Source organism: Melanerpes formicivorus, unplaced genomic scaffold (genome assembly GCF_026170545.1).
Source record: "Melanerpes formicivorus ecotype bairdi unplaced genomic scaffold, bMelFor1.0.p_v2 SCAF_24, whole genome shotgun sequence".
Classification (NCBI taxonomy): Eukaryota; Metazoa; Chordata; class Aves; order Piciformes; family Picidae; genus Melanerpes; species Melanerpes formicivorus.
In genome coordinates, this window is record NW_027142376.1 from 1,943,530 (window position 1) to 1,968,016 (window position 24,487).

Sequence of the window (24,487 nt, forward strand, 5' to 3'; positions counted from 1 at the left end):
GGCCTGGCTTTTTCATTGCTCTGCACAGAAAGCATTACAGAATCACAGAATTGCAGAAACATTCAGGTTGGAAAAGACCCTCAGGATCACCAAGTCCAACTGATAACTCTACTCCACAAGATTCACCCCTAAACCATATCCCCAAGCACCACACCCAAACCACCTTTAAAAACAACCAGGGTTGGTGACTCAAACACCTCCCTGGGCAGCACATTCCAAAGCCTGACCACTCTTGCTGTGAAAATTTTTTTCCTAATGTCCAGTCTAAACCTACCCAGTCACAGCTTGAGGCCACTCCCTCTGTTTCCATCACTACCTGGGAGAAGAGACCAGTACCAGCCTCTATACAATGCCCTTTCAGGTAGTTGTAGAGAGTGATGAGGTCTCCCCTCAGCCTTCTCTTCTTCAAACTAACCAGCCCCAGCTCCCTCAGTTGCTCCTCACAAGATTTATTCTCCAGGCCCTTCACCAGCTTTATTGCTTTCCTCCACACTTGCTCCAGCACCTCCACATCTCTCCTTTATTGAGATGCCCCAAACTGGACACAACACTCTAGGTCTACACAATACTTGGGTCTATTTGCCATTGCCATAACCTTTGTCTCTAGACATCTCTTGATGACACTCAGGTTTTGCAGCTGGTGGAAGCTTTTCAGACATTATTGATTGCTGTAGCTGTCTGTGGCTGCTCTTTCAATGTGGCATAACCATCTTTATCCTTACCACAGCTTTCTACCTGTGTCTTTCTTCCTGCCCCCCCCCCCCCCTTTCAAATATCAAATCCCTCAGTAATTTTGTATTAAAAAATCCTTCAAAAAACTCCTAGAGGTGATGGCAGCTGTGGCAAAAGCAGACTGGTATTAACTACCCCCAAGAACTGATTATTTTCCTTCCATGTGGTGGGTCGTAATCATTGCCCAACATAAAATTGCCAGACCACCTCAGTTGAAAGTAAATGAAGCTACATTTACAAGCAAAACTACAATCTAAATATCAAATGCAATGAATATGAACAAAATATATAATATTTACATATGTTTACCATTTATAATAGCTTCCCCCTCCCTGCTCCCTTCCCTGCCCCCTGTACACGGGACAAGAGAAAGAGCAGAGAGTTGCTATTAGTACTTAACCACAGCAAGAACACAGCCAAGGTCAGCTGAAGCACCAGCTAGAGTGAAGCATAAAAAGAGAAAGTTAATTTGTACAAACTAACTTTATGTTAGTATAGACTAGATGAGACTAGAATAGAATAAACCAGGTTGAAAAAGACCTTTGAGATCATCGAGTCCAGCCTATCATCCAACACCATCTAATCAAATAAACCATGGCACCAAGCACCCCACCCAGTCTCTTCCTAAACACCTCCAGTGATCGTGACCCCACCACCTCCCTGGGCAGCACATTCCAATGGGCAAATCACTCTTTCTATGAAGAACTTCCTAACATCCAGCCTAAACCTTCCCTGGTGCAGCTTGAGACTGTGTCCTCTTGTTCTGGTGCTGCTTGCCTGGGAGTCTAAGAGACCAACCCCCACCTGCCTACAACCTCCCTTCAGGTAGTTGTAGACAGCAATAAGGTCTGCCCTGAGCCTTCTCTTCTCCAGCTAAGCAAGCCCAGCTCCCTCAGCCTCTCCTCATAGGCCTTGTTCTCCAACACCCTCCCCAGGTTTGTTGCCCTTCTCTGGACACTTTCCAGCAACTCAACATCTTTCCTAAACTGAGGGGCCCAGAACTGGACACAGGACTCAAGGTGTGGCCTAAGAAGTGCTGAATTCAGGGGCAGAATGACCTCCCTGCTCCTGCTGGCCACACTGTTCCTGATACAGGCCAGGTCCCTCTCTGCCTGGTCACTCTCCAGCCACTCTGACCCCAGCCTGTAGCACTGCATGGGGTTGTTGTGGCCAATGTGTAGTCAGACCAATAGGATTATTTAGACCTTATCACTGATTTGCATCTGATGGTGATTTATTTACATTCTACCCTTCAAGATGTGGACATGTTTCCAGGCATCAGCTGGAAACTCACAGCTCTGTGAGTCACCCCTTTCCTTTCAAAAGCAAAGCAAAGCAACTTATAAATCACTTACATGCAAGCAAGTAGAGCGGTGGGAAAGGGTGTTGTATTTCAGCAGTTGTGTTGCCATCATGCTGGTAGCTGACAAGAGCAATTTTTCATTGCAGAAATAATAATATTTGCCATCTATTATCTAAAAAATGGGAAGAAAAGAACTGTACAGTTTATAAAACTTGCACCACGTTGCCACAAGCAGGGTTGTACTGAAAATCTGTATGTTCTGGCCACAAAGTTGCTGTGAAGTTAATGCCAAGGCACAGCCTTTCCTTCAATGAGGCTGTGTTACAATATTTAAGAGGAACTGCATTTCAGGAGAATCTCCATTACTTTCCATATCAGAATCATAGAATTATTGCAGCTGGAAGGACCTTTCAGATGATCTAATTCAACCATTCTCTAGCTCTCCCAAGGTTGATGCTAAACCATGTACCTCAGCACTACAGACTCTTTGAAACACCTCCAGGGTTGGGTTCAACCACCTACCTGGGGAGCCTGTTCCAGTCTTTAAGAACCCTTTCAGTGAAGAAATTTATTCTAACATCCAACCTAAACCTCCCCTGGTGCTACTTGAGGCCATTTCCTCTCATCCCCTCATACCCTCTCATCCTCTCATCCCCTCACTTGTTAGTAGGGAGAAGAGACCAACCCCCACCTCACTTCAACCTCTTTCATCTGTTCCTCACCAGACCTGTTTTCCAGACACTTCACCAGCTTCATTTCCCTTCTCTTGACCCACTCCAGCACCTCAGTGTCCCTTTTGGAGTGAGGGCCTCAAAGCTAAATCCAGGACATTGATCCATGGCCTCAGCAGTGCTGAGTGCATGGGTCAATGACTTCCCTGGTCCTACTGGTCACACTATTCCTAATACAAGCCAGGATGCTGTTGCCTTCTTAGTCACCTGGGCACACACTGCCTCATGTTCATCCTGCTGTCAATCAGCACCCCCAGGTCTTTAGTAAGGTTCCTGTGAGTAGATGTGTACGACAGTAGATACACTGGACTGATGGGTGGTAGCTTGCACCCAGAAGGTGGGGTCAGTGTGCCAATAGTCATTTACCAACTGAAACAGCAAATAGCTCAAGATTATAGGATCATAGAACTGTTAGGGTTGGAAGGATCAAGGATCGCCTAGTTCCAACCCCCCCCTGCCATGAGCAGGGACCCCTCACACTAGATCAGGTTGCTCAGAGCCACACCCAGCCTTGCCTTAAAAATCTCCAGGGATGAGGCTTCCACCATTTCCCTGGGCAACCTGTTCCAGTGTCTCACCACCCTCATGGGAGGAACTTCTTCCTAACATCCAATCTGAATCTTCCTGTCTATTTTTTGTTCCATTCAGCCTAGTCCTATCACTACCTGACACCCTAAAAAGTCCCTCACCAGCTTTCTTGTAGCCCTTTTCAGATACTGGAAGGCCACAATTAGGTCTCCTTGGAGCCTTCTCTTCTCCAGACTGAACATCCCCCACTGTCTCAATCTGTCCTCATATCATCCTCATGGCCCCCCTCTGGAAACACTCCAGCACATCCAGATCCTTCCTGTAGCAGGGGCTCCAGAACTGGATGCAGTACTCCTTGCAAGAACTGTGCTAGCAATTTAGAGGTGATGTTAGAAAGCACTCTGCAGTTTAACTTTAATCTCATGGCTGTCAGCTGAAGGGCTGTTCCCTTTCAACACCTTTCATAACCTCTTTGAATTTTAATGTGGCAACCACATCAGTAGTAGACAACAATCTTCAGGGAGCTCATTGTTAAAGATCGTATCTCAAAAGAAGTAATACATAAGGTTTCTACCTAGAAGGGCAACAAAGCTGGGGAGGGGTTTGGAGCACAAGCCTTATGAGGAGAGGCTTGCTTAGCCTGGAGAAGAGAAGGCTCAGGCCTTATTGCTGTCTACAATTACCTGAAGGGAGGTTGTAGCCAGGTGGGAGTTGGTCTCTTCTCCCAGGCAACCAGCACCAGAACAAGAGGACATAGTCTCAAGCTGCACCAGGGGAGGTTTAGGCTGGATGTTAGGAAGTTCTTAATAGAAAGAGTGATTTGCCATTGGAATGGGCTGCCCAGGGAGGTGGTGGAGTCATCATCACTGGAGGTATTTAGGAAGAGACTGGAAGGTGTGCTTGGTGCCATGGTTTAGTTGATTAGATGGTGTTGGGTGATAGGTTGGACTCAATTGTAGTAGTATAGTATAGTTCTTCCCTCACTCAATGATCTCAAAGGTCTTTTCCAACCTGGTTAATTCTATTCTATTCTATTCTATTCTATTCTATTCTATTCTATTCTATTCTATTCTATTCTATTCTATTCTATTCTATTCTAAAGTTGCTTGTTGGTAAAACAATACTGTATAACTTCTTTGGTGTGTGTGTGTGGGGTTAGATTCTGATCTCTGGAGGTCCCTTCCAACCCCTACCATTATATGATTCCATGAGCTGGCAGATTGGCATCAATTACGCAGTGCAAACATCTTGGGACAGTAGATTTTTAGAGGCAATGAAAATGCAAAAGAAGATAAATGTGTTATGAAAACAAGCACATAATAAAAACTTTTGTTCCTTCTGTTTTGGTTTGCAAGACAGTTTCTACATTCTTGTTTTCTAAACGGATCAACCATGATTGTATAATAACCCAGATTAACTCAGCAGAGGCGAACCCTCAGATATTCTTGCTTCAAGCTACATCTGGTATTAGTCATGTGCTTAACTGTTGACAGCACAACAAGGTATGAATTAATCCTACCCATTTGTTCTGTATTTGGGGCCTTGTTGCAATTACAGAGGTCTATCATCCAACCATGCTGAAAAAAGTGGTTTACATGGTTAATTGAAAAGTCTCTGACTCTGTTATATACCCTTGCAGAACAGTATGCAGTTCAGTGTTGGAAAGTGTATCACAGAACCTCAGCATGGTGGGCTTGGAAGGGACCTCTGGGCATCATCCAGTCCAAAGTTCCTGCTCATGCAGGGGCACCCATAGCAGGTTGCCCAGGATCACAATGGCCATGTGGGTTTGAACTCTCTCTGGAGAAGGAGACTCCAAACTACTCTCTGGGCAGTCTGATCCAGGGCTCCAGCACTGTCACATCAAAGAAATTTCTCCTCTTGTTCATACAGAACCTTCAGGGTTCCAGTTTGTGCCCATTGCCCCTTGCCTATCTCTGGGCACCAGTGAGAAGAGTCTGGCCCCATCCTCTTGCCCCCCACCTTTAGCTCTTCCTCAGCATTGAGAAGATCTGCCCCCTCAGGCTGCTCTTCTCCAGGCTAAATAGCCTGAAGTCTCTCATTCTTTCCTCCTCACAGAGATGCTCCAGTTCCCTCAGCATCTTTGTTGCCTCTGCTGGATTCTCTCCAGTAGTTCCCTGTCTCTTGAACTGGGGAGCCCAAAACTGGACACAATACTCTAGATATGGTATCACCAAGGCAGAGTAGTGTGGGAGGAAAACCTCCCTCAACCTGCTTGGTCACATTCTTCTTCACACACCCTTCTTGGCCACAAAAGCACATTGCTGGCTCTAGGTGAACTTGTCCACCAGGACTTTCAGGTCTTTCTCTGCAGAGCTGCTTTCTAGCAGGTCAACTCCTCACCTGTACTGGTGCAGGGTTTTATTTCCCACAGGTGCAGGACCCTATGCTTGCTCTTGTTGAACTTCATGAGGTTCCCCTCTGCTCAGCTTTTGAGCCTGGCCGGATCTCATTGAATGGCAAGACAATACAATACCCAAGACAGCAAAATATCCCAGACAACCACTCTTAAAGACATGTGTCACCTTCTTCACCTTCTTCTACTGTGATTTGTAATGGGCATACACAGATATTGCTAACTTCATTGCTCAACTTGATGCCAGCGAATGAAATGACTGTGATGCCTATGAAAAAATAATAGAGGTACAGCAGCTTTTATCACATTGGATTATTTCTCTGATAAGGTCTGAAAGTGTAAGGGATGTGGGATGAACAAATGCTGCCACAGCATGGTGTGTTGATGAACACTGGAGAGCAATATTCTGTTCAGCTTTCATGAAATGGGTGTTCTACATTTCTCTTGGTTGTACAAATGTCCTTCACACATTTCAGTGACTGCTATGTGGACCAATTCATAGAAAGTTATCAGTTCATAACATAGATGGGGTTTGGGAGGGGTCATGTTCATTCTGCTCTGGTGAGACCCCACCTGGAGTACTGCATCCAATTCTGGAGCCCCTATTACAGGAAGGATCTGGAGGTGCTGGAATGTGTCCAGAGGAGGGCCATGAGAAGGATCAGAGATCTGGAGCTCCTCTCCTATGAGGACAGACTGAGGGAGTTTGGGCTGTTCAGTCTGGAGATGAGAAGGCTCTGAGGAGATCTAATTGTGGCCTTCCAGTATCTGAAGGGGGCCTACAAGAAAGCTGGTGAGGCACTTTTTAGGATGTCAGGCAGTGATAGGACTGGGGAGAATGGAACAAAAATAGAAATGGGTAGATTCAGACTGGATGTTAGGAAGAAGTTCTTCCCCATGAGGATGGTGAGACACTGGAATAGGTTGCCCATGGAGGTAGTGGAAGCCTCATCCCTGGAGGCTTTTAAGGCCAGGCTGGATGTGGCTCTGAGCAACCTGATCTAGTGTGAGGTGTCCCTGCCCGTGGCAGGGGAGGTGGAACTGGATGAGCCTTGAGGTTCCTTCCAACACTAACAATTCTATGATTCTATGATTCTGGTGTCTAGAGATGGGTTCTCTGGCTGTTTCCATTAAGGAACTTGTGGAATGAGACCATGAACCACTGAGGCTGTGAGTCTGATTTTTATCTGCAGAAAGGTAGGTTAAGAAGCAGGATGATCTTAAGATAGTCCTATGTTATGTATAATTTATCACTTGCACTGTAATCTATAATGGATGTTTGCATGTAGCGAGGTGGGGGTTGTTCTCTTCTCCCTAGTATGAGGTGATAGAACAAGAGCAAATGGCCTCAAGCTATGCTAGGGGAGGTTCAGTTTGGATATCAGGAAAATTTTCTTTCCTGCAAGAGTGGTCAGGCATTGGAACAGGCTGCCCAGGGAGGTGATCGGGTCACCAACCCTGGAGGTGTCCAAGATACATGTGAACTGTCCATGTCTAGATTGCAGTTTTAAAGGAAGTCTTTATTATTACAAATTGCAAAAAATCACTGGTCCTTCAAGTAGTGTTGGATGTGATTTGAAGTTTAAGATGTGCAATTAGTCACCTGATTTTTAACTCCTGTCATTTGTGTTCTGCTTGGAGAAGAAAAGAATTACCATTCTCCACAAAAAGCAAAATGTGGCTTGTCCTTACAGGAATTTAATTGGTGCATAACCCCCCCATTTTCCATAAATAATCAGAAGAAAACCCCAGAGTCTTGGCATGCTCATCAGTGTTATGTAAGGAGGGCTATGGAAATTATGATGGAAAGTTCAGCTAGGAAGCAGCTGAATTTTGTTGTTTATTTGTTCAAGTTCTTATTCCCTCTGTGCAGATGCTGCAGTGGGAGTTTTTCAGAGTAGAAGCCTGGTTGAGCTGTGGTTTCTGTTTCAGAGCTGGATATCATCAGATATTCATGGATTCATAGAATGGTTTGGGTTGGACCTTGACAATTGGTGCCATGGTTTAGTTGATTAGATAGTGTTGAATGATAGGTTGGACTCAATGATCTCAAAGGTCTTTTCCAACCCGGTTAATTCTATTCTATTCTATTCTATTCTATTCTATTCTATTCTATTCTATTCTATTCTATTCTATTCTATTCTATTCTATTCTAATTATCGGGTTTGAACCCCCCGACATGTCAGGGACACCTCCCACTAGAACAGGTTGCCCAAGGCCTCATCCAGCCTGGCCTTGAACACTTCCTGGCAGGGGGCATTCACAACCTCCCCGGTTTAGTGGGTGTGTTGGTATTGGGCTGGCAGTTGGCCTTGATGACCTTGGAGGTTTTTTCCAAGCAAACCAATTCTGTGATTCTAAAGGAGTCTTACGTAGGACATGTCCACACAAAATCTCCAGCTCCAGCTGCAGTGAAATGTCACAGAATCAGAATCCTCTGGGTTGGACAAGACCTTTCAGATCATCCAGTCCTACTGTTCTCTAACTCTACCAACTCTGGTGCTAAGCCATCACCCTCAGCACCACATCTCTGCAGCTGTGAAACACTTGGCCAGGGAGGTGGTGGAGTCACCATCACTGGAGGTGTTTAGGAAGAGACTGGATGGGGTGCTTGGTGCCATGGTTTAGTTGATTAGATGGTGTTGGGTGATAGGTTGGACTTGATGATCTCAAAGGTCTTTTCCAACCTGGTCTGGTCTGGTCTGGTCTGGTCTGGTCTGGTCTGGTCTATTCTATTCTATTCTATTCTATTCTATGGAGATTCAACCACCTCACCGAGCAGCTTGCTCCAGGGTTTGAGAATCCTTTCAGTCCAGAAGTTTCTTCTAATGTCCAAACTAAACCTCCCCTGGGGCAACTTGAGGCTGTTTCCTCCTGCCCTGTCATTTGCTCCATGGGAGAAGAGACCAACCCCCACCTGACTCCAACCTCCTTTCAGGGAGTTGTAGCAAGCAGAGGCCTGCCTTTAGCCACTTTTTCTGAACAATGCCAGCTCTTCAGCTTCCTATAGAACTATCTGGATTGGGAATGATACCAGTCCGCTCCCCAGGAGAATGGAGCTGAGTGAAGCTGTCTGCAAAAGGAGATACATGAGCTTGTTTTGAGGTGTGTGTTGGGAAGGCTGCACAGTTTCTAACCATCGTATTGCAATATTGCACTGCCTTGCTTTAGTGGCTTAGTGACCTAGAGAGAAAAAAAGCATCTTTTTCTTTCAGATTCACTTACCATGTATGGTTAGTCCATAACCTTTAGTCCTCTGCTAAATGAATTACAGGGGAAGTGGCTGTGTTAGGGTTACCAAAGGTCTTTCCAGGGAATGATTAGTGATTATCTTGCTCCTTGGCCAGAGGAAAACAGTTCAGTCCCTTTTCATTTGATGGTACTGAAGGTAGGAGGTTTTTGACAGCATTATGTAGGTTGTTTACATGGAAACTTTTTAACTATGGAATCCATCCCCTCTAAGAGCAACACCTCCTTTGCCTGGGTCTGGAGGTGTTTTTGAATAACAATAAAACAAAGAGCTACGACGATGCTGAGGGGACTGGAGCATCTCTCTTACCAGAAAAGACTAAATGAATTGGGAGTTTTTGGTCTGGAGAAGAGCAAACTGAGGGGGGATCTTGTAAATGCTGATCAATAGCTAAAGGGTGGGTGCCAGGAGGATGGGACAAGTCTTTTTTCAGTGGTGTCCAGCAATAGGACAAGGGGTAAGGGGCACAAACTTGCACATAAGAACTTCCATCTAAACATGGGGAGGGGGATGGAGCACTGAAGTAAGCTGCCCAGAATGGTGGTGGAGTCTCCATCTCCAGAGGACGTCCAGTGACATTCAAATCTCACCTGGATGTGTGACCTTCTCTAGGTGAACTTGCCTTGGCAGGAGGGTTGGACTCAATGATTTGCAGAGGTCCCTTCCAACACCTACCATTCTCTGATTCTGTGTGATTGCTGTTGAGGGATTCCATCCCAGATCAGTGCTTCAGCTGTGATTTTGTTTTTCTTGTTTCTGAATTGGAGGGTTAGGATGTTTTGGTGGAGGAGGAACTCTGTTCCTCAGATGCTCCTCACCAGACCTGTTCTCCAGACCCTTTTCCAGCTTTGTTTGCCCTTCTCTGGACCTGCTCCAGCATCTCAATGTCTTTCTTGTAGTGAGGGACCCAAAGTGAACCCAGTATTCACAGTATGGCCTCACCAGTGCTTCATGCAGGGGCACAATCCCTTTCCCTGATCCTGCTGGCCACAGTGTTGCTGATCCAAGCCAGGATGCTGGTGGCCTTCTTGGCCACCTGGGGACATGCTGGTTCATGTTTGGACAGAACATTCTTCTCCCCATACGGTCTCATTCTCTTTCCAGGTACCATCTTGTGGTTAAGCTTTCTCCTCAAGGTTTTAAACCTGTGAGTGGTTTTTTTTAGCTCACAGCACTGAATTCTATTAAAAAAAAATCATCTGCTTTCTTTTAGCTTTCAGTGCCTAATGAAGGGCCCTCGTGTCGTTCTGCTTTCCATCAGATGTCACTGTTAGTACCACAGCTGCTGGTGTTGGACCAAAGCAGAGGGCAGGCACTGGACTCCCTAAAATAGTCCCAACTCCTCAGCCCTGCTTGCACTGTTCCATGTTAAGCTGATCCTGAGTGGAGATATCAGAATTGCTGCTGCAGACCTGGGGACCTGTTTACTAAGGAACTTGTTAATGAGGAACTTTGCTGTGCCTCAGGAGCTTCTACAGAAATGAGTTGTGGTTTTAGCTATGGTCTTTATCAGCTGCTCTATCACCAAACCTATAATTCAAGCAAACTTTAGAAACTGAGCAGTGATGATTTAAAAGCAGTCACAGAAGACCCTGTTCTTGTCATGAACTGTTCTTGTACAGTTTTAAGCCAGAAATCTAAAGTGGCCAGTGGGTGTGTTAATTGACATGACAACTCTGTAACTGATGTGTCCAGCAGGGAGGAATAATGTCCTGCACCCCAAAAGAGGAGGAATAACCCCTTGCATCAGTAGAAGCGAGGGGTTGATAAGCTGGAAAAGCAGCTCTGACAGAAGGACCTGGGAGTAGACAACAAGTTCACCATGAGCCAGCCATGTGCTTTTGTGGCCAAGAAGGCAAATTGCCTCCTGGATTTCATTCAGAAGAGTGACCAGCCGGTTGAGGGAGGCTATTCCCTCCATTCTGCCCTGGTGAGGCTTCATCTGGAGTATTGTGTCCAGTTCTGGGCTCCTCCAGTTCGAGAGAGACAAGCAACTGCTGGACAGAGTCCAAAGGGGAGGGCTACAAAGATGCTGAGGGGTCTGGAGCATCTCTGTGAGGAGGAAAGGCTGAGACACCTGGGGCTGCTTAGGCTGGAGAAGAGCAGCCTGAGAGCAGAATCTTCTCAATGCTGAACAAGAGCTAAAGGGTGAGGGGCAAGAGGGTGGGGCCAGACTCTTCAGTGGTGGCCAGTAACAAGACAAGGGACAATGAACACCAACTGGAACCCAGGAGATTCCATCTGACCATGAGGAGAAACTTCTTTGCTCTGAGGGTGTTGGAGCTCTGGATGAGGCTGCCCAGATTGGTTTTGGAGTCTCCTTCTCCAGAAAGATTTCAAACCCACCTGGGCATTGTGTTCTTGGGCAAATTTCTGTGAGTGCCCCTGCTTTAGCAGGAGGACTGGACTAGATGCCCTCTAGACTTATCTTCCAACACCCACCATGCTGGAATTCCGTGAAACTGATGAAGGGATTTGCCTCAACTAGCCACCTTCCCAGAGAACTGGACTTCCCCACTAAATTAGCTCAGATTTCTTCATTGTTACTTTGAAATCTAGGTCAAGAAGGATTTCTTTGGTGATTTCCAGCCTTCTTCATTTCAGTTTTTGTCCCTGATGAGTTCACAATGAAGTAATGTGCTCTGATGTGAGTCATTGTTCATGCAATAGCAGAGGAAATAATAGTTTAGACAAGGTGTGTTAACACCACACTTGAGCCAAGTTACTGCATGGTATCACCAGAGCAACACCATGACACTGTAATCATCTAAGGAGAGAAAGCAACTCTTTTCTGGAAGATACAGCCTGTGAATAACATTTGGCAAGGCAGATGTTTGCAGAGTTTTTCAGCCCTTGACCTACAGGGTGCCAGATCCATGTGCTGCCCTTGCATCCTGCATTCCCCTGTGCCCTGCCCAGTGTATTCCCTTTACCTGCATTTCTCTCGACTGGAGAGGTGTGAATTTGCCAGATGACTGAGAGCTTCTGCAACCTGGAATAGCCTCTTCACTCTATTGAGTGATGATATTACAGACGTTGAGTTGCTGGAAAGTGTCCAGAGAAGGGCAACAAAGCTGGGGAGGGATTTGGAGAACAAGGCCTATGGGGAGAGGCTGAGGGAGCTGGGCTTGCTTAGCCTGGAGAAGGGGAGGCTCAGGGGAGACCTTATTGGTGTCTACAACTACCTGAAGGGAGGTTGTAGCCAGGTGGGAGTTGGTCTCTTCTCCCAGGCAACCAGCACCAGAACAAGAGGACACAGTCTCAAGCTGCACCAGGGGACGTTTAGGCTGGATGTTAGGAAGAAGTTCTTCATAGAAAGAGTGATTGGCCATTGGAATGGGCTGCCCAGGGAGGTGGTGGAGTTACCATCACTGGAGGTGTTTAGGAAGAGACTGGATGGGGCACTTGGTGCCATGGTTTAGTTGATAAGATGGTGTAGGATGTTAGGTTGGATTTGACGATCTCAAAGGTATTTTCCAATTTGGTTTGGTCTATTCTATTCTATTCTATTCTATTCTATTCTATTCTATTCTATTCTATTCTATTCTCTCTGATGGCAGTGGTGGCTGCTTAGGAGGTGCTTGGGAGCAGTTGGATACATTTGCTGAAGTTTGGGGGGAGCAGGATTTGCCTTTGCCCTGGTTGTACTCAATGATCTTCCAGGTCTAAAACAATTCTGTGATTTTTGGCTAATTTGGGTGAGTTATTTGCTCCTATAGACATGAAGTAGTGATGGCTTCAGAGAAGACTTGTCCTCTGAAATGCTGGTCACCCCCAAATGGGTTGAGTTTACAACTAAGAAGTCATTAAAATGTAGTTCAGGAGCAATGGAGGGCAGAGCTCACTTGTTTGTAGAAGCTTCTGGCTTGGTAAAATTGCAGTTCTACTCCATTTTTGATCTTTATTACTTAACACCACATGTCAGGCTGCATTTCCCTCTTCTTCCAAATTTGCTTGATACAGTAGCTCTCTTGCTCATTGGAGATAGGTATTAGGTAAGTAAACTACTGCATGCCTCTACAGTTGCTCTTTCTATTTACATTTTCTTGCTGTATCTTTAGGAAGTTAACAATTGAGTAAGAATTGCACATTTTAGGGTTTTCTATTTTCCAGACAGCTGCTGATGTGAAACCACAGGTGGAGATCTGTAGTTATTGTCAAGGACACTAAACTGTGTTTATTATTTTCAACCCAAGTGAGTGAATCTGTCACAGTGCCCCTTATTTACTGACAAGAGAGTAAACTGTACTTCAGAACGTTGTCATTAAACCAACAAGGTTTTTGTTTTGGCCTTTTCTCATCCTTACATTCATTTCTTTCCTTATGTTTTGTAGTGTGTTATTCTGGCTGAAAGATACACAACAGCAGATCAAGTATCAGGTGATAGAATGAGAGGAAATGGCCTGAAGCTACACCAGGGGAGGTTGAGGTTGGACATTGGGAAAATTTCTTTCCTGCGAGAGTGGTCAGGCATTGGAACAGGCTGCCCAGTGAGGTGGTGGAGTCACCATCCCTGCAGGTGTTAAAGAAACATGTGGACATGGCACGTAGGGCTGTGTTTTAGTGGCCATGGTGGTGTTGAGCTGATGATTGGGCTAGATGACCTTAGAGGGCTTTTCCAGCCAAAACTATTCCAAAATTCTATGGAATGTGGTCAGAATCAAACATTTATTAACCCCTGTCCTCCTCTTATAAAACCCCAACAACTTTCAGATGAACTGATGGAAGTGTCCATGCTATAGGTATGAGGATGCAGTTGCTCCCATCTTAGGCATCTGTTACGCACCACCACAAAGAGAACACTTTAAGGTGAACTATGTGTTGCAGTTCAGATACTCCAAATTACTAAATTAGGTAAATATTTCAGTGAATTGAGCTTTTCTAGCAGACATGCTTGAGACCTTTTTCTTACCTACATGTTCACAATTGTGTGAATGAACATTTACAGTGCAGGTATTCGTCTCCTTTCCTTTTTTCCTTTTCCTTTTCCTTTTCCTTTTCCTTTTCCTTTTCCTTTTCCTTTTCCTTTTCCTTTTCCTTTTCCTTTTCCTTTTCCTTTTCCTTTTCCTTTTCCTTTTCCTTTTCCTTTTCCTTTTCCTTTTCCTTTTCCTTTTCCTTTTCCTTTTCCTTTTCCTTTTCCTTTTCCTTTTCCTTTTTTCCCCTCTCCCTTTTCCTTTTTTCCCCTCTCCTCTCTGAACCTCTCCTCTCCGAACCTCTCCTCTCCTCTTTCTATTTTTTTTTTTTTTGATGAGAGAGAGCATTAAAATTGAAAGGAATTCAAGCTGTTAAGATAACATCTTTTATTTTTACTTCTAGTGATTCAGCCTTTCAAACACAATGTAATTCCCTGTTTTGTTTTGTTTTGTTTTGTTTTGTTTTGTTTTTAATCTGGCCTTTGGCAACATTTAAGCAGCTTTTTCTAGCTGTGATATACCTCAAATGCAAAGTCAGTGGGAAATGCTTTTGTTTACACCATTGCACAGTCAAAGAATTGTTAAGGTTGGAAAAACCTCTAAGATCATTGTATGCAACATCTACTTTATTATTTTTTTTAACACCTCCAGGGATGGTGGCTCCAGCACCTCCCTGAGCAGCCTGTTCTAATGCCTGACTACTCCTGGGGGAAAGATTTTTTTCCTTATGTCCAACCTAAACCTCCCGTGGTGCAGCTTGAGGCCATTTCCTCTCATCCCTTCACTTCTTACCTGGAAGAAAAGACCAACACTGACCTGGCTCCAATCTCCTTTCAGGGAGTTGTGGAGAGCCAGAAACTCTCCCCTAGGCATTCTTTTCTCCAGGCTGGAAACTCAGCAGCTCAGCAGCTCCTCATAAGAGAATAGAATAGAATAGAATAGAATAGAATAGAATAGAATAGAATAGAATAGAATAGAATAGAATAGAATAGAATAAACCAGGTTGGAAGACACCTTCAAGATCATCGCGTCCAACCTATCACCCAACACCACCTAATCAACTAACCCATCTAACCAAGCACCCTGTCAAGTCTCCTTCTGAACACCTCCAGTGACGGCAACTCCACCACCTCCTCGGGCAGCCCATTCCAATGGGCAATCACTCTCTCTGTGTAAAACTTCCTCCTGACCTCCAGCCTGAACTTCCCCTGACGCAGCCTGAGACTGTGTCCTCTTGTTCTGGTGCTGGCTGCCTGGGAGAAGAGACCAACCTCTGCCTGTTTACAACCCCCCTTCAGATAGTTGTAGAGAGCAATAAGGTCACCCCTGAGTCTCCTCCTCTCCAGGCTAAGCAGCCCCAGCTCCCTCAGTCTCTCCTCATAGGGCTTGTGTTCCAAGCCCCTCACTAACTTCATTGCCCTTCTCTGGACTCGTTCCAGCAAGTCAACATCCTTCCTAAACTGAGGGGCCCAGAACTGGACACAGTACTCGAGGTGTGGCCTAACCAGTGCAGTGTACAGGGGCAGAATGACCTCCCTGCTCCTGCTGGCCACACTGTTCTTAATGCAGGCCAGGATGCCATTGGCCCTCCTGGCCACCTGGGCACACTGCCGGCTCATGTTCATCCTACCATCAACCAGCACCCCCAGGTCCCTCTCTGCCTGGCTGCTCTCCAGCCACTCTGACCCCAGCCTGTAGCACTGCATGGGGTTGTTGTGGCCAATGTGCAGAACCCGGCACTTGGATGTGTTCAATCTCATGCCGTTGGACTCTGCCCATCTGTCCAGCCTGTCGAGGTCTCTCTGCAAAGCCTCTCTACCCTCTAGCAGATCAACTCCTGTCCCCAGCTTGGTGTCATCAGCAAATTTACTGATGATAGACTCAATGCCCTCATCCAGATCATCAATAAAGATGTTAAAGAGGATGGGGACCATTTATGAAAGACATCTACAAAATTGGTGGAAAAGCAGGGAACTTTTACAGGGGTTTACAGCAAAGGGGAAAAAAAAAAAAGATAAAAAGAAAGATAAGAAGTGAAAAGAAACATTTTCTGTCATTAAATTATTCAGTACTTTTATATAAAGTCTGCTCTGGTGACCTGGATTTCTTGGTTTTGGTATTCTCCATCAACAGATGGGCAGATTGGGATGGCTGTGAAGAGCTGGAGCAGCTGTTGATGGGACAAGCTTCCTCCCCAGAACATGTCCTGGAGCAGGGTTGGAGCAGAGCCTGGGGCACTCTGGAGCCCTGCCTGGTGCCTGTGCCAGAAAGAGCCCTGAGCTGTGTGTGCAGCTGGTTGCTGGCTCTGCCGGCTCTGAATCGCTGTCAGACCTTGTAGGCTTGCCTTTAGATGTATCATTCTCCAGGTCCTCTGGGGTTGTCTCTGCCACGTTCAGCTAGACATTTTCAGCTGCTAATTTAGTCCAAGGACATAAAGAATGGATGCTACGGGGTCACACGGAAGAATGACACTGTAAAAATAACACCCAGCTCATATTTGTGTTTTATTTTTAGCTTATTTCCTGTTATTTCCCTGCAGCTGCTGGTGTTGTCACAAGACCTTCCTTTCCAGTTTTAAGCTTTGCTTAAAGTATATGTGCATTGTGCATAGGTCATAGAATCGCAGAATTGGCTGGGTTGGAAAAGGCCTCTAAGATCATTGAGTCAGACCCTCAACCCATGATCACCATGGCCGTTGAGCCATGTCCCCACATGCCATGCCCACGTGTTTCTTGAGCATCTCCAGGGATGGTGACTCCACTATGTCCCTGGGAAGCTTGTTCCAATGTCACCAATCTTTCAAGAAAGAATTTTTTCCTACTATCCAACCTAAACCTCCCCTAGTACAATTTCAGGCTGTTTCCTCTTGTTCTGTCACCTGCTGCTAGGGAGAAAAGACCAAGCCCCACCTCACACCAACCTCCTTTCAGGGAGTTGTAGAGAGCAGTGAGGTCTCCCCCCAGCTTCCTTTTCTCCACACTAAACAACCCCAGGTCTTTCAGCTGCTCCTCACCAGACCTGTTCTTCACAGTATCACAGTATCACAGTATCACTTAGGTTGGAAAGGACCTCGAGGATCATCGAGTCCAACCCATCAACACAGACCCCATGACTAGACCATGGCACCAAGTGCCTCGTCCAATCTCCCCTTGAACGCCTCCAGGGTCGATGACTCAACCACCTCCCTGGGCAACCGGTTCCAATGCCGAATGACTCGCTCGGTGAAGAATTTCCTCCTCACCTCGAGTCTGAACCTCCCTTGGCGCAGCTTGAGACTGTGTCCCCTTGTTCTGGTGCTGGTTGCCTGGGAGAAGAGGCCAACCCCCTCCTGGCTACAACCACCTTTCAGGTAGTTGTAGAGGGCAATGAGGTCACCCCTGAGCCTCCTCTTCTCCAGGCTAAACAATCCCAGCTCCGTCAGCCTCTTCTCATAGGGCTTGTGTTCAAGGCCTCTCACCAGCCTTGTTGCCCTTCTCTGGACACGCTCAAGTGTTTCGATGTCCTTCTTAAACTGAGGAGCCCAGAACTGGACACAGTACTCAAGGTGCGGCCTAACCAGAGCAGAGTACAGGGGCACTATGACCTCCCTGCTCCTGCTGGCCACACTATTCCTAATGCAGGCCAGGATGCTATTGGCCCTCCTGGCCACCTGGGCACACTGCTGGCTCATATTCAGGTGGCTGTCGATCAGCACACCCAGGTCCCTCTCTGTTTGGGAGCTCTCCAGCCACTCCGACCCCAGCCTGTAGCTCTGCATGGGATTGCCGTGGCCAAAGTGCAGCACTCGGCACTTGGACTTGTTGAAAGCCATCCCATTGGACTCTGCCCATCTGTCCAGTCGGTCGAGGTCCCTCTGCAGAGCCTTTCTACCCTCTAACTGACTAACATCTGCCCCTAACTTTGTGTCATCTGCAAACTTGCTGATGACTGACTCTACCCCTTCATCCAGATCATCAACGAATATGTTGAAGAGGACAGGGCATAGCACTGATCCCTGGGGGACACCACTGGTGACTGGCCTCCAGCTGGATGTGGCACCGTTCACGACCACTCTCTGGGCCCGGCCCTCCAGCCAGTTCCTAACCCAGCACAGAGTGTAGTGGTCCAATCCATGGGCTGACAGCTTAGTCAGCAGTTTGCTGTGGGGGACGGTGTCAAAGGCCTTGCTGAAGTCTAGGTAGACCACATCCACAGGCCTCCCCACATCCACCAGGCGGGTCACCTGATCATAGAAAGAGATCAGGTTGGAGAGGCAGGATCTGCCCTTCCTGAATCCATGTTGGCTGGACCTGAGCCCTTGGCCATCCTTCAGGTGCGCAGTTATTGCTGGCAGGATAATCTGCTCCATCACTTTCCCTGGCACTGAGGTCAGGCTGACCGGCCTGTAGTTTCCAGGTTCCTCCATCCGACCCTTCTTGTGGATGGGGACCACATTGGCCAGTTTCCAGTCATCTGGGACCTCACTGGTGAGCCAGGACTGGAGGAAAATGATGGAGAGTGGCCTAGCTAGCACATCCGCCAGCTCTCTCAGCACCCTAGGATGGATCCCATCTGGTCCCACGGACTTGTGGATATCCAAGTGGCTCAGCAGGTCCCGAACTAACTCCTCATGGATTTCCAGGGTATTACTCTGCTCCCCGACCCCAACGCCCAGCTCCGGAGACCACTCGTCCTGAACTCCTGCCTTGCTGTTAAAAATTGAGGCAAAGAAGGTGTTCAGGACCTCAGCTTTATCCTCATCCTCAGTAACTGTGTTCCCCTCCAGGTCCACTAGGGAGTTCAGGTTCTTCCTGCCCCTCTTCTTATTGTTAATATATTTATAAAAATGCTTTTTATTATCTTTGACTGTGGTGGCCAGCTTCAGTTCCAGCTGGGCCTTTGCCTCCCTAATTTTATTCCTACATAATCTAACAGCTTCCTTGAACATACCTCGAGAAGCCTTCCCCTCCTTCCAAAGGTGATACAGCCTCCTCTTCCCCCTTAAATCCTCCAGGAGCTGCTTGCTCATCCAGGCCGGTCGCCTTCCCCGCCGGCTTGCCTTCCGGCACGTGGGAACCGCCAATTCCTGTGCCTTCAAGAGCTCCTGTTTGAAGTAGGTCCAACCCTCCTGAACCCCTTGGTTCATGAGGGCTGGTACCCAGGGGACTTTGCAGACAAGTTTTTTAAATAGGCTGAAGTTCGCCCTTCGGAAGTCCAAGGTGGAGGTTCTGTTGGTGCTCCTCCCAATCTCCCTGCATATTGAAAACTTCACTATCTCGTGGTCACTGCACCCTAGGCAGCCTCCCACGATCACATCTCCCACCAGCCCTTCCCTATTGCAGAACAGCAGGTCAAGCAGAGCCTGTCCCCTGGTAGGCTCGCTTAACAGCTGTGTCAGGAAGCAGTCCTCCATTCGCTCCAGGAATCTTCTGGACTGCCTCCTCCCTGCTGAATTAAGTTCCCAGCAGATATCTGGGAGGTTGAAGTCACCAACAAGGACAAGATCTGATGATCTTGAGACAGCCTCCAGTTGCTTGTAGAACAACTCATCAGCCGCCTCATCCTGGTTGGGTGGTCTGTAACAGATTCCAATCAGGATGTCAGACTTGTTAGGTTGTCCTCTGATTTTGACCCACAGGCTCTCAATTACCTCATCTTCCACCACAAGTTGTGTGGCAGAGATTGACTCTCTAATATACAGAGCCACCCCTCCTCCTCTTCTCCCTCGCCTGTCTCTCCTAAAGAGCCTGTAGCCCCCCAGGGTAGCACTCCAATCGTGGGTGCTGTCCCACCAAGTTTCTGAGATGGCGACTACATCATAGTCGCCCTGATGGATTAGGACCTCCAACTCCTCTTGCTTGTTGCCCAGGCTGCGTGCATTGGTGTACACGCATCGCAGCTGGGTTCCTGACTTCTCAACTGACCCTACCTTGCGCCCTACTCTTACCTCTGCAGAGGGACCGATTGCCTCACCCACCCCCTTCAGACCTAGTTTAAAGCCCTCCTAATGAGCCCTGCCAACTCCAGTGCCAGGACTCTTTTACCCCTTCTAGATAGATGCACCCCATCAGGACCCAGCAGGTCAGGTGCAGTGAAAGTTGCCCCGTGGTCATAGAACCCAAAGTTCTGCCGCTGGCACCATCCCCTGAGCCAATTGTTGATGGTGTGGGTTCTCCCATTCCTCTCAGTGTACACCCCTGACACTGAAGGAATTGAGCAGAACACCACTTGAGCTCCTGCCCCATCAATCAATCAATTGTCAGACCCTTCACCAGCTACGTTGCCCTTCTCTGGACATGCTTCAGCACCTCAATGTCCTTTTTGGAGTGAAGGCCCCAAATCTGAACCCTGTGCTCAAGGTGCAGCCTCAGCAGTGCTGAATTCAGGAAACAATCACTGCCTTGGTCTTGCTGGCCACACTATTGCTGGTCCCAGCCAGGGTGCTGGTGGTCTTGGCCATCTGGACACGCTGCTGGCTCACATTCAGCTGGCTGTCAGTCAGCACCCTCAGGTCTTTCTCCGCTGGGCTGTTTCCAGCCACTCTGCCCCAAGCCTGTAGCATTCATGGGGTGGGTGTGATCCAAGTGCAGGACTCAGTACTTGGTTTTGTTAAACCTCAAGTGTGCACCAGAGCACCCTGGTATGGATTTTTCAGATTGTCCAGTGCATTTGCTTATGAGTAAAGTGGCATCAGCTTAAACTCCCTGAGCATGAGAACTGTGAGGGGGCTTCAGAGGGACCTTTCTGTGGGACTTTTTTCTTCTTTCATGAACAGCCCTGAGAACACAGCTGCTCTGCAGCCTGTATTCTCACCCTCTGTGCTTGTAGCATGGGCAGGCAGATGTTTGCCCTGAGAGACAGGCAATAGACAGTGGACTTCAGCCTTGACCCAAGCCCTGAATGTCCCTCCCCCATGACCTCCCTGTGTTAGGGCCCTGTAGTGCTTGATGTCAGAACTGAGTCATTCAGCAGGAGTTATCCTAGGTCTGCTTACTGAAAGGCAGGGCAGGGCCTCCAGATAATGGTGCAGGATGCTGTCCCTTGAGGTGTCATCTGGCTTCTTGCTCTTTCCTTTCTATTTTTAATTTCCCTTTGAAGTGAGCTTATGGAGTCATGCAGGACTGAAAGGAATATTTAAAATCACAGCAGACAATCGTTCAGCTTCCTCATTTCTTGCCCTGTTCATGTCCTGACCAGACACTCTGCGTCTTCTCCATTTCCAGTCTCCTCCCCCATACTCCACTTGCTTCCTGAGTTTCTTTGACTTGTGATAACACCACAAAACCCATTGGATTCCTTGCCCAGGCTTATTGTTTCCTTCCCCCCCCACGAGGGATGGTGAGTTCTTGTAAATTTCATCAAACACTGTGTGGCAATTACGTGTCAGGCATTACCAGGAGCTGCTGATCTTTTGGGAGCCTTGCCAACGTGCAATTAGAAATGTTTAATTTTTTTCCCCTGCCGGACATTTGCTAGAATTGGCAAGAAGATAAAGGTTGTCACAGACTAACTTTCTGTATGTTTAGTCTCCCATTATCTTCTTACTGTTGGAGAGTACAACAGAACTGGAAATGTTTGCGCAGTGATGTGTGTTGTGGCTCAGTCTAGCCTCAACTCATCATTTTCACCACAACTTCATATCCAATGGCAGAGGATGCACAAATTGCCCACATATTGCTCAATATGTCCTGTTCTTGGGCACATTTGTTTTTTAAAGATCATAGAACCACAGAATGATTTGGGTTAGAAGGGACCTTAAAGATCAGCTTGTTCAAATGCCCTGCCATGGGCAGGGACACCTTCCACTACACCAGGTTGCTCAAGGCCCTGTTCAGTTTGGCCTTTAACACCTCCAGGGAGGGGGCATCCATGACCTCCCTGGGCAACCTGTCTCACCACTCCTCATAGTAAAGAATTTCTTCCTAATCTCCAGTCTACATCTCCTATCTTCCAGCTTAAATCCATTGCCCCTCATCCTATCACCACCAGGCCTTGTAAAAAGTCCCTAGAGATGTCTCTAGTGAGGAGGTTCTAATTCTAGTTAAGCAGTGTTAGGGGGTCCTGGCTGTAGTAACAGCACCCAAAGGACAGAGTTTTGACCACTGTCTGTCCATCTGGGATCTCAGAATTTCACATGAAATCTCCCTGTTTGTATGTTCAGGCATTAGTTCCCGCACTGTGAATGAGTTCTCCTGGCTCATTGTATACTGTTTGGGACCCACAGCTTCCATTAAAGGTCCTTCAGTAGAGTATCTATATGACAAACCCACTCTTACAGATTCCACATGGCACCCTCTGTAGCTTTCCCCAGGTGTAATGTGCATATGTGTCCTGTTTAAACTTCTCTTGCTTTTCTTCTCCTCCTAGGTATTATGACAACTTTACCCAGTGCACAGAACGTGAAGCCAACAGCGCCAGCTGCTTTTGGCCAAACCCCCTGGCTGAGGGCTTTATCACTGGAATTCATAAACAATTCTTTTCAAACTGTACTTCAGACAAGGTTCACTGGGAAGATCCACCTGATGAAATTCTCATAACTCTCATCATAATCCCAGTCATGTTGACATGTGCCATGATAACACTGGTAGTGTGGTGCAGCAAGAGAAGCGATATCCTGGTGTGAGCTGCTCCTCAAGGTTGATTTTCTTCTCCATTTCCTCCTTCCAAGAGCACTAAGGAAATAGGACAAAGAGAGAAACTTGGCATAAAGACTTCAGATCTGCTAATGTGGACCTGTGAGATACTGAGACAGAGACAACACTCCTGTGAGCAAAGAGCTGCCTGCTGCTGAAGGTCACTGCTCCTGAGCTTGGCCATCGGTGCTGCCGGTGCAAAGCTCTCTAATTCCACTGCACCTCATCATCATGGAATTCAGAAGCAGCTCCCAGAAACAGGAGAATTCCCAGGGGAATGGACCTCTTAGCTACGGAAGAGGTAAAGTGACTTTCCCGTGGGTAATGCTGGTTGTCAAACTAGGTTTTGCAAAACCATATGAAGTGTGTGCACACATAGTGTCACGCTGCCTGCAGGGCAGGTGGCATCTCTGGAGTTTTTGTGCAGGGCACTTGAGATTTTCACCTGTGATCTCTGTGACTTGGATAGAAGATCCCTGGCAAAGGAACTGAATATGGATCTAGTGAAATGGCAGCTTTTCCTGGAAGTGAGCCCAAAGCATCCTTATCCAGAGCTGAAAGTGTTGTCCTGGCAAAGGAACAATGCCTTATGCCCAGTGACTGCCTGCACAGGAATTACAATGCTGCTTCGTACCATCCTTTCTAAAATGCCTTTAAGCATGGCTGCTTGGGGCTGTATGGCTTACCAACAAACCCTGGGGAGATCCACAGGTCTCATTTCACAGAGCTGGAAAGCATGAGGGGAAATGGATTATAAATCTGTGGAGGAGTAGTGAAGCAACTTTCACACACCAAACGATTTTTCCGCTTTTGTAATTATCCTTTTTGACAACTTGTGTTCACTTTGTGCTCCCCTCTCCCACTTCAGCTTGTGCAAGTGATATCCCCCAAAGAAATACACAGGCCTCATCTTGACTGAGGCCCCTTTTGGGATGTAATTGTGTACATAAATAATTCTTCATCCCATGAAGAGTGTGGGAGCTAAAGTCTGAACATCAGAGCCTGGAGCAGATATAGGAGGAAAGAGAAAACAATCGACTGAGAAATCTTATTCTATAAAGTTATTCCTAAGTGACTGTTTAAATAAAGATTGTATGCCCCAAATAAACCAGCTTCTGTGTTTGTGTCGTAAAACTTCTTTTTTTGTCACTTCACAAAATGTTCTTCAATTGAATGCTAATGAATAGTCATAGATTCATAGAATGGTTTGGCCTGGGAGGGACCTTCAAGATCATCTAGTTCTAAGCCCCCTGCAGTGGCCAGGGACACCTCCCAGTGTTCCAGGTTGCTCAAGGCCTCATCCAACCCGGCCTTGAACATTTCCAGGGAGGGGACACCCCTGGCCTCCCTGGACAACCTGTTCCAGTGTCTCACCGCCCTCATTGTAAAGAATTTCTTCCTAATATCCAGTCTAAATCTCTTCTCTTGCAGCTTCAATCCATTCCTTCTCATCCTATCACTACAAGCCCTTGTAAAAAGCCCCTCCCCAGCTCTCCTCTAGCCTTCTGCAGATACTGGAAGGCTGCTCTAAGGTCTACCCAAAGCCTTCTCTTCTCCAGGCTGAGCAGCCTCTCCCCATAGCAGAGGTGCCCCAACCTTCTGATTATTTTGTGGCCTCCTCTGGACCCACTCCAGCAGGTCCATGTCCTTGTTGTGTTGGGGGCACAGAACTGGACACAGACTTCCAGATGAGGTCTGACTAGACAAGAGTAGAGTGGGACCTTACCTGGAAATGACAAGATAGAATAGAATAGAATAGAATAGAATAGAATAGAATAGAATAGAATAGAATAGAATAGAATAGAATTAACCAGGTTGGAAAAGACCTTTGAGATCATCAAGTCCAACCTATCACCCAACACCATCTAATCAACTAAACCATGGCACCAAGCACCCCTTCCAGTCTCTTCCTAAATACCTCCAGTGATGATGACTCCACCATCTCCCTGGGCAGCACATTCCCATGGCCAATCACTCTTTCTGTGAAGAACTTCTTCCTAACATCCAGCCTAAACCTTCCCTGGTGCAGCTTGAGACTGTG

At 47.0% G+C, this 24,487-nt stretch overlaps 1 protein-coding gene across 2 annotated transcripts in view; it reads left to right on the forward strand.

The window, feature by feature from the left end:
- RAMP3 (receptor activity modifying protein 3) overlaps positions 1–23,557 on the forward strand; it is a 44,644-nt gene extending 21,087 nt beyond the window's left edge. For both annotated transcript variants that reach the window (XM_068152588.1, XM_068152587.1), the window contains one exon: positions 22,181–23,557. In XM_068152588.1, coding sequence (XP_068008689.1) covers positions 22,181–22,436 — 256 coding nt within the window. In that variant the 3' untranslated portion in view covers positions 22,437–23,557. The remainder of the gene's footprint in view (positions 1–22,180) is intronic.
- The last annotated feature ends 930 nt before the right edge of the window (positions 23,558–24,487 follow it).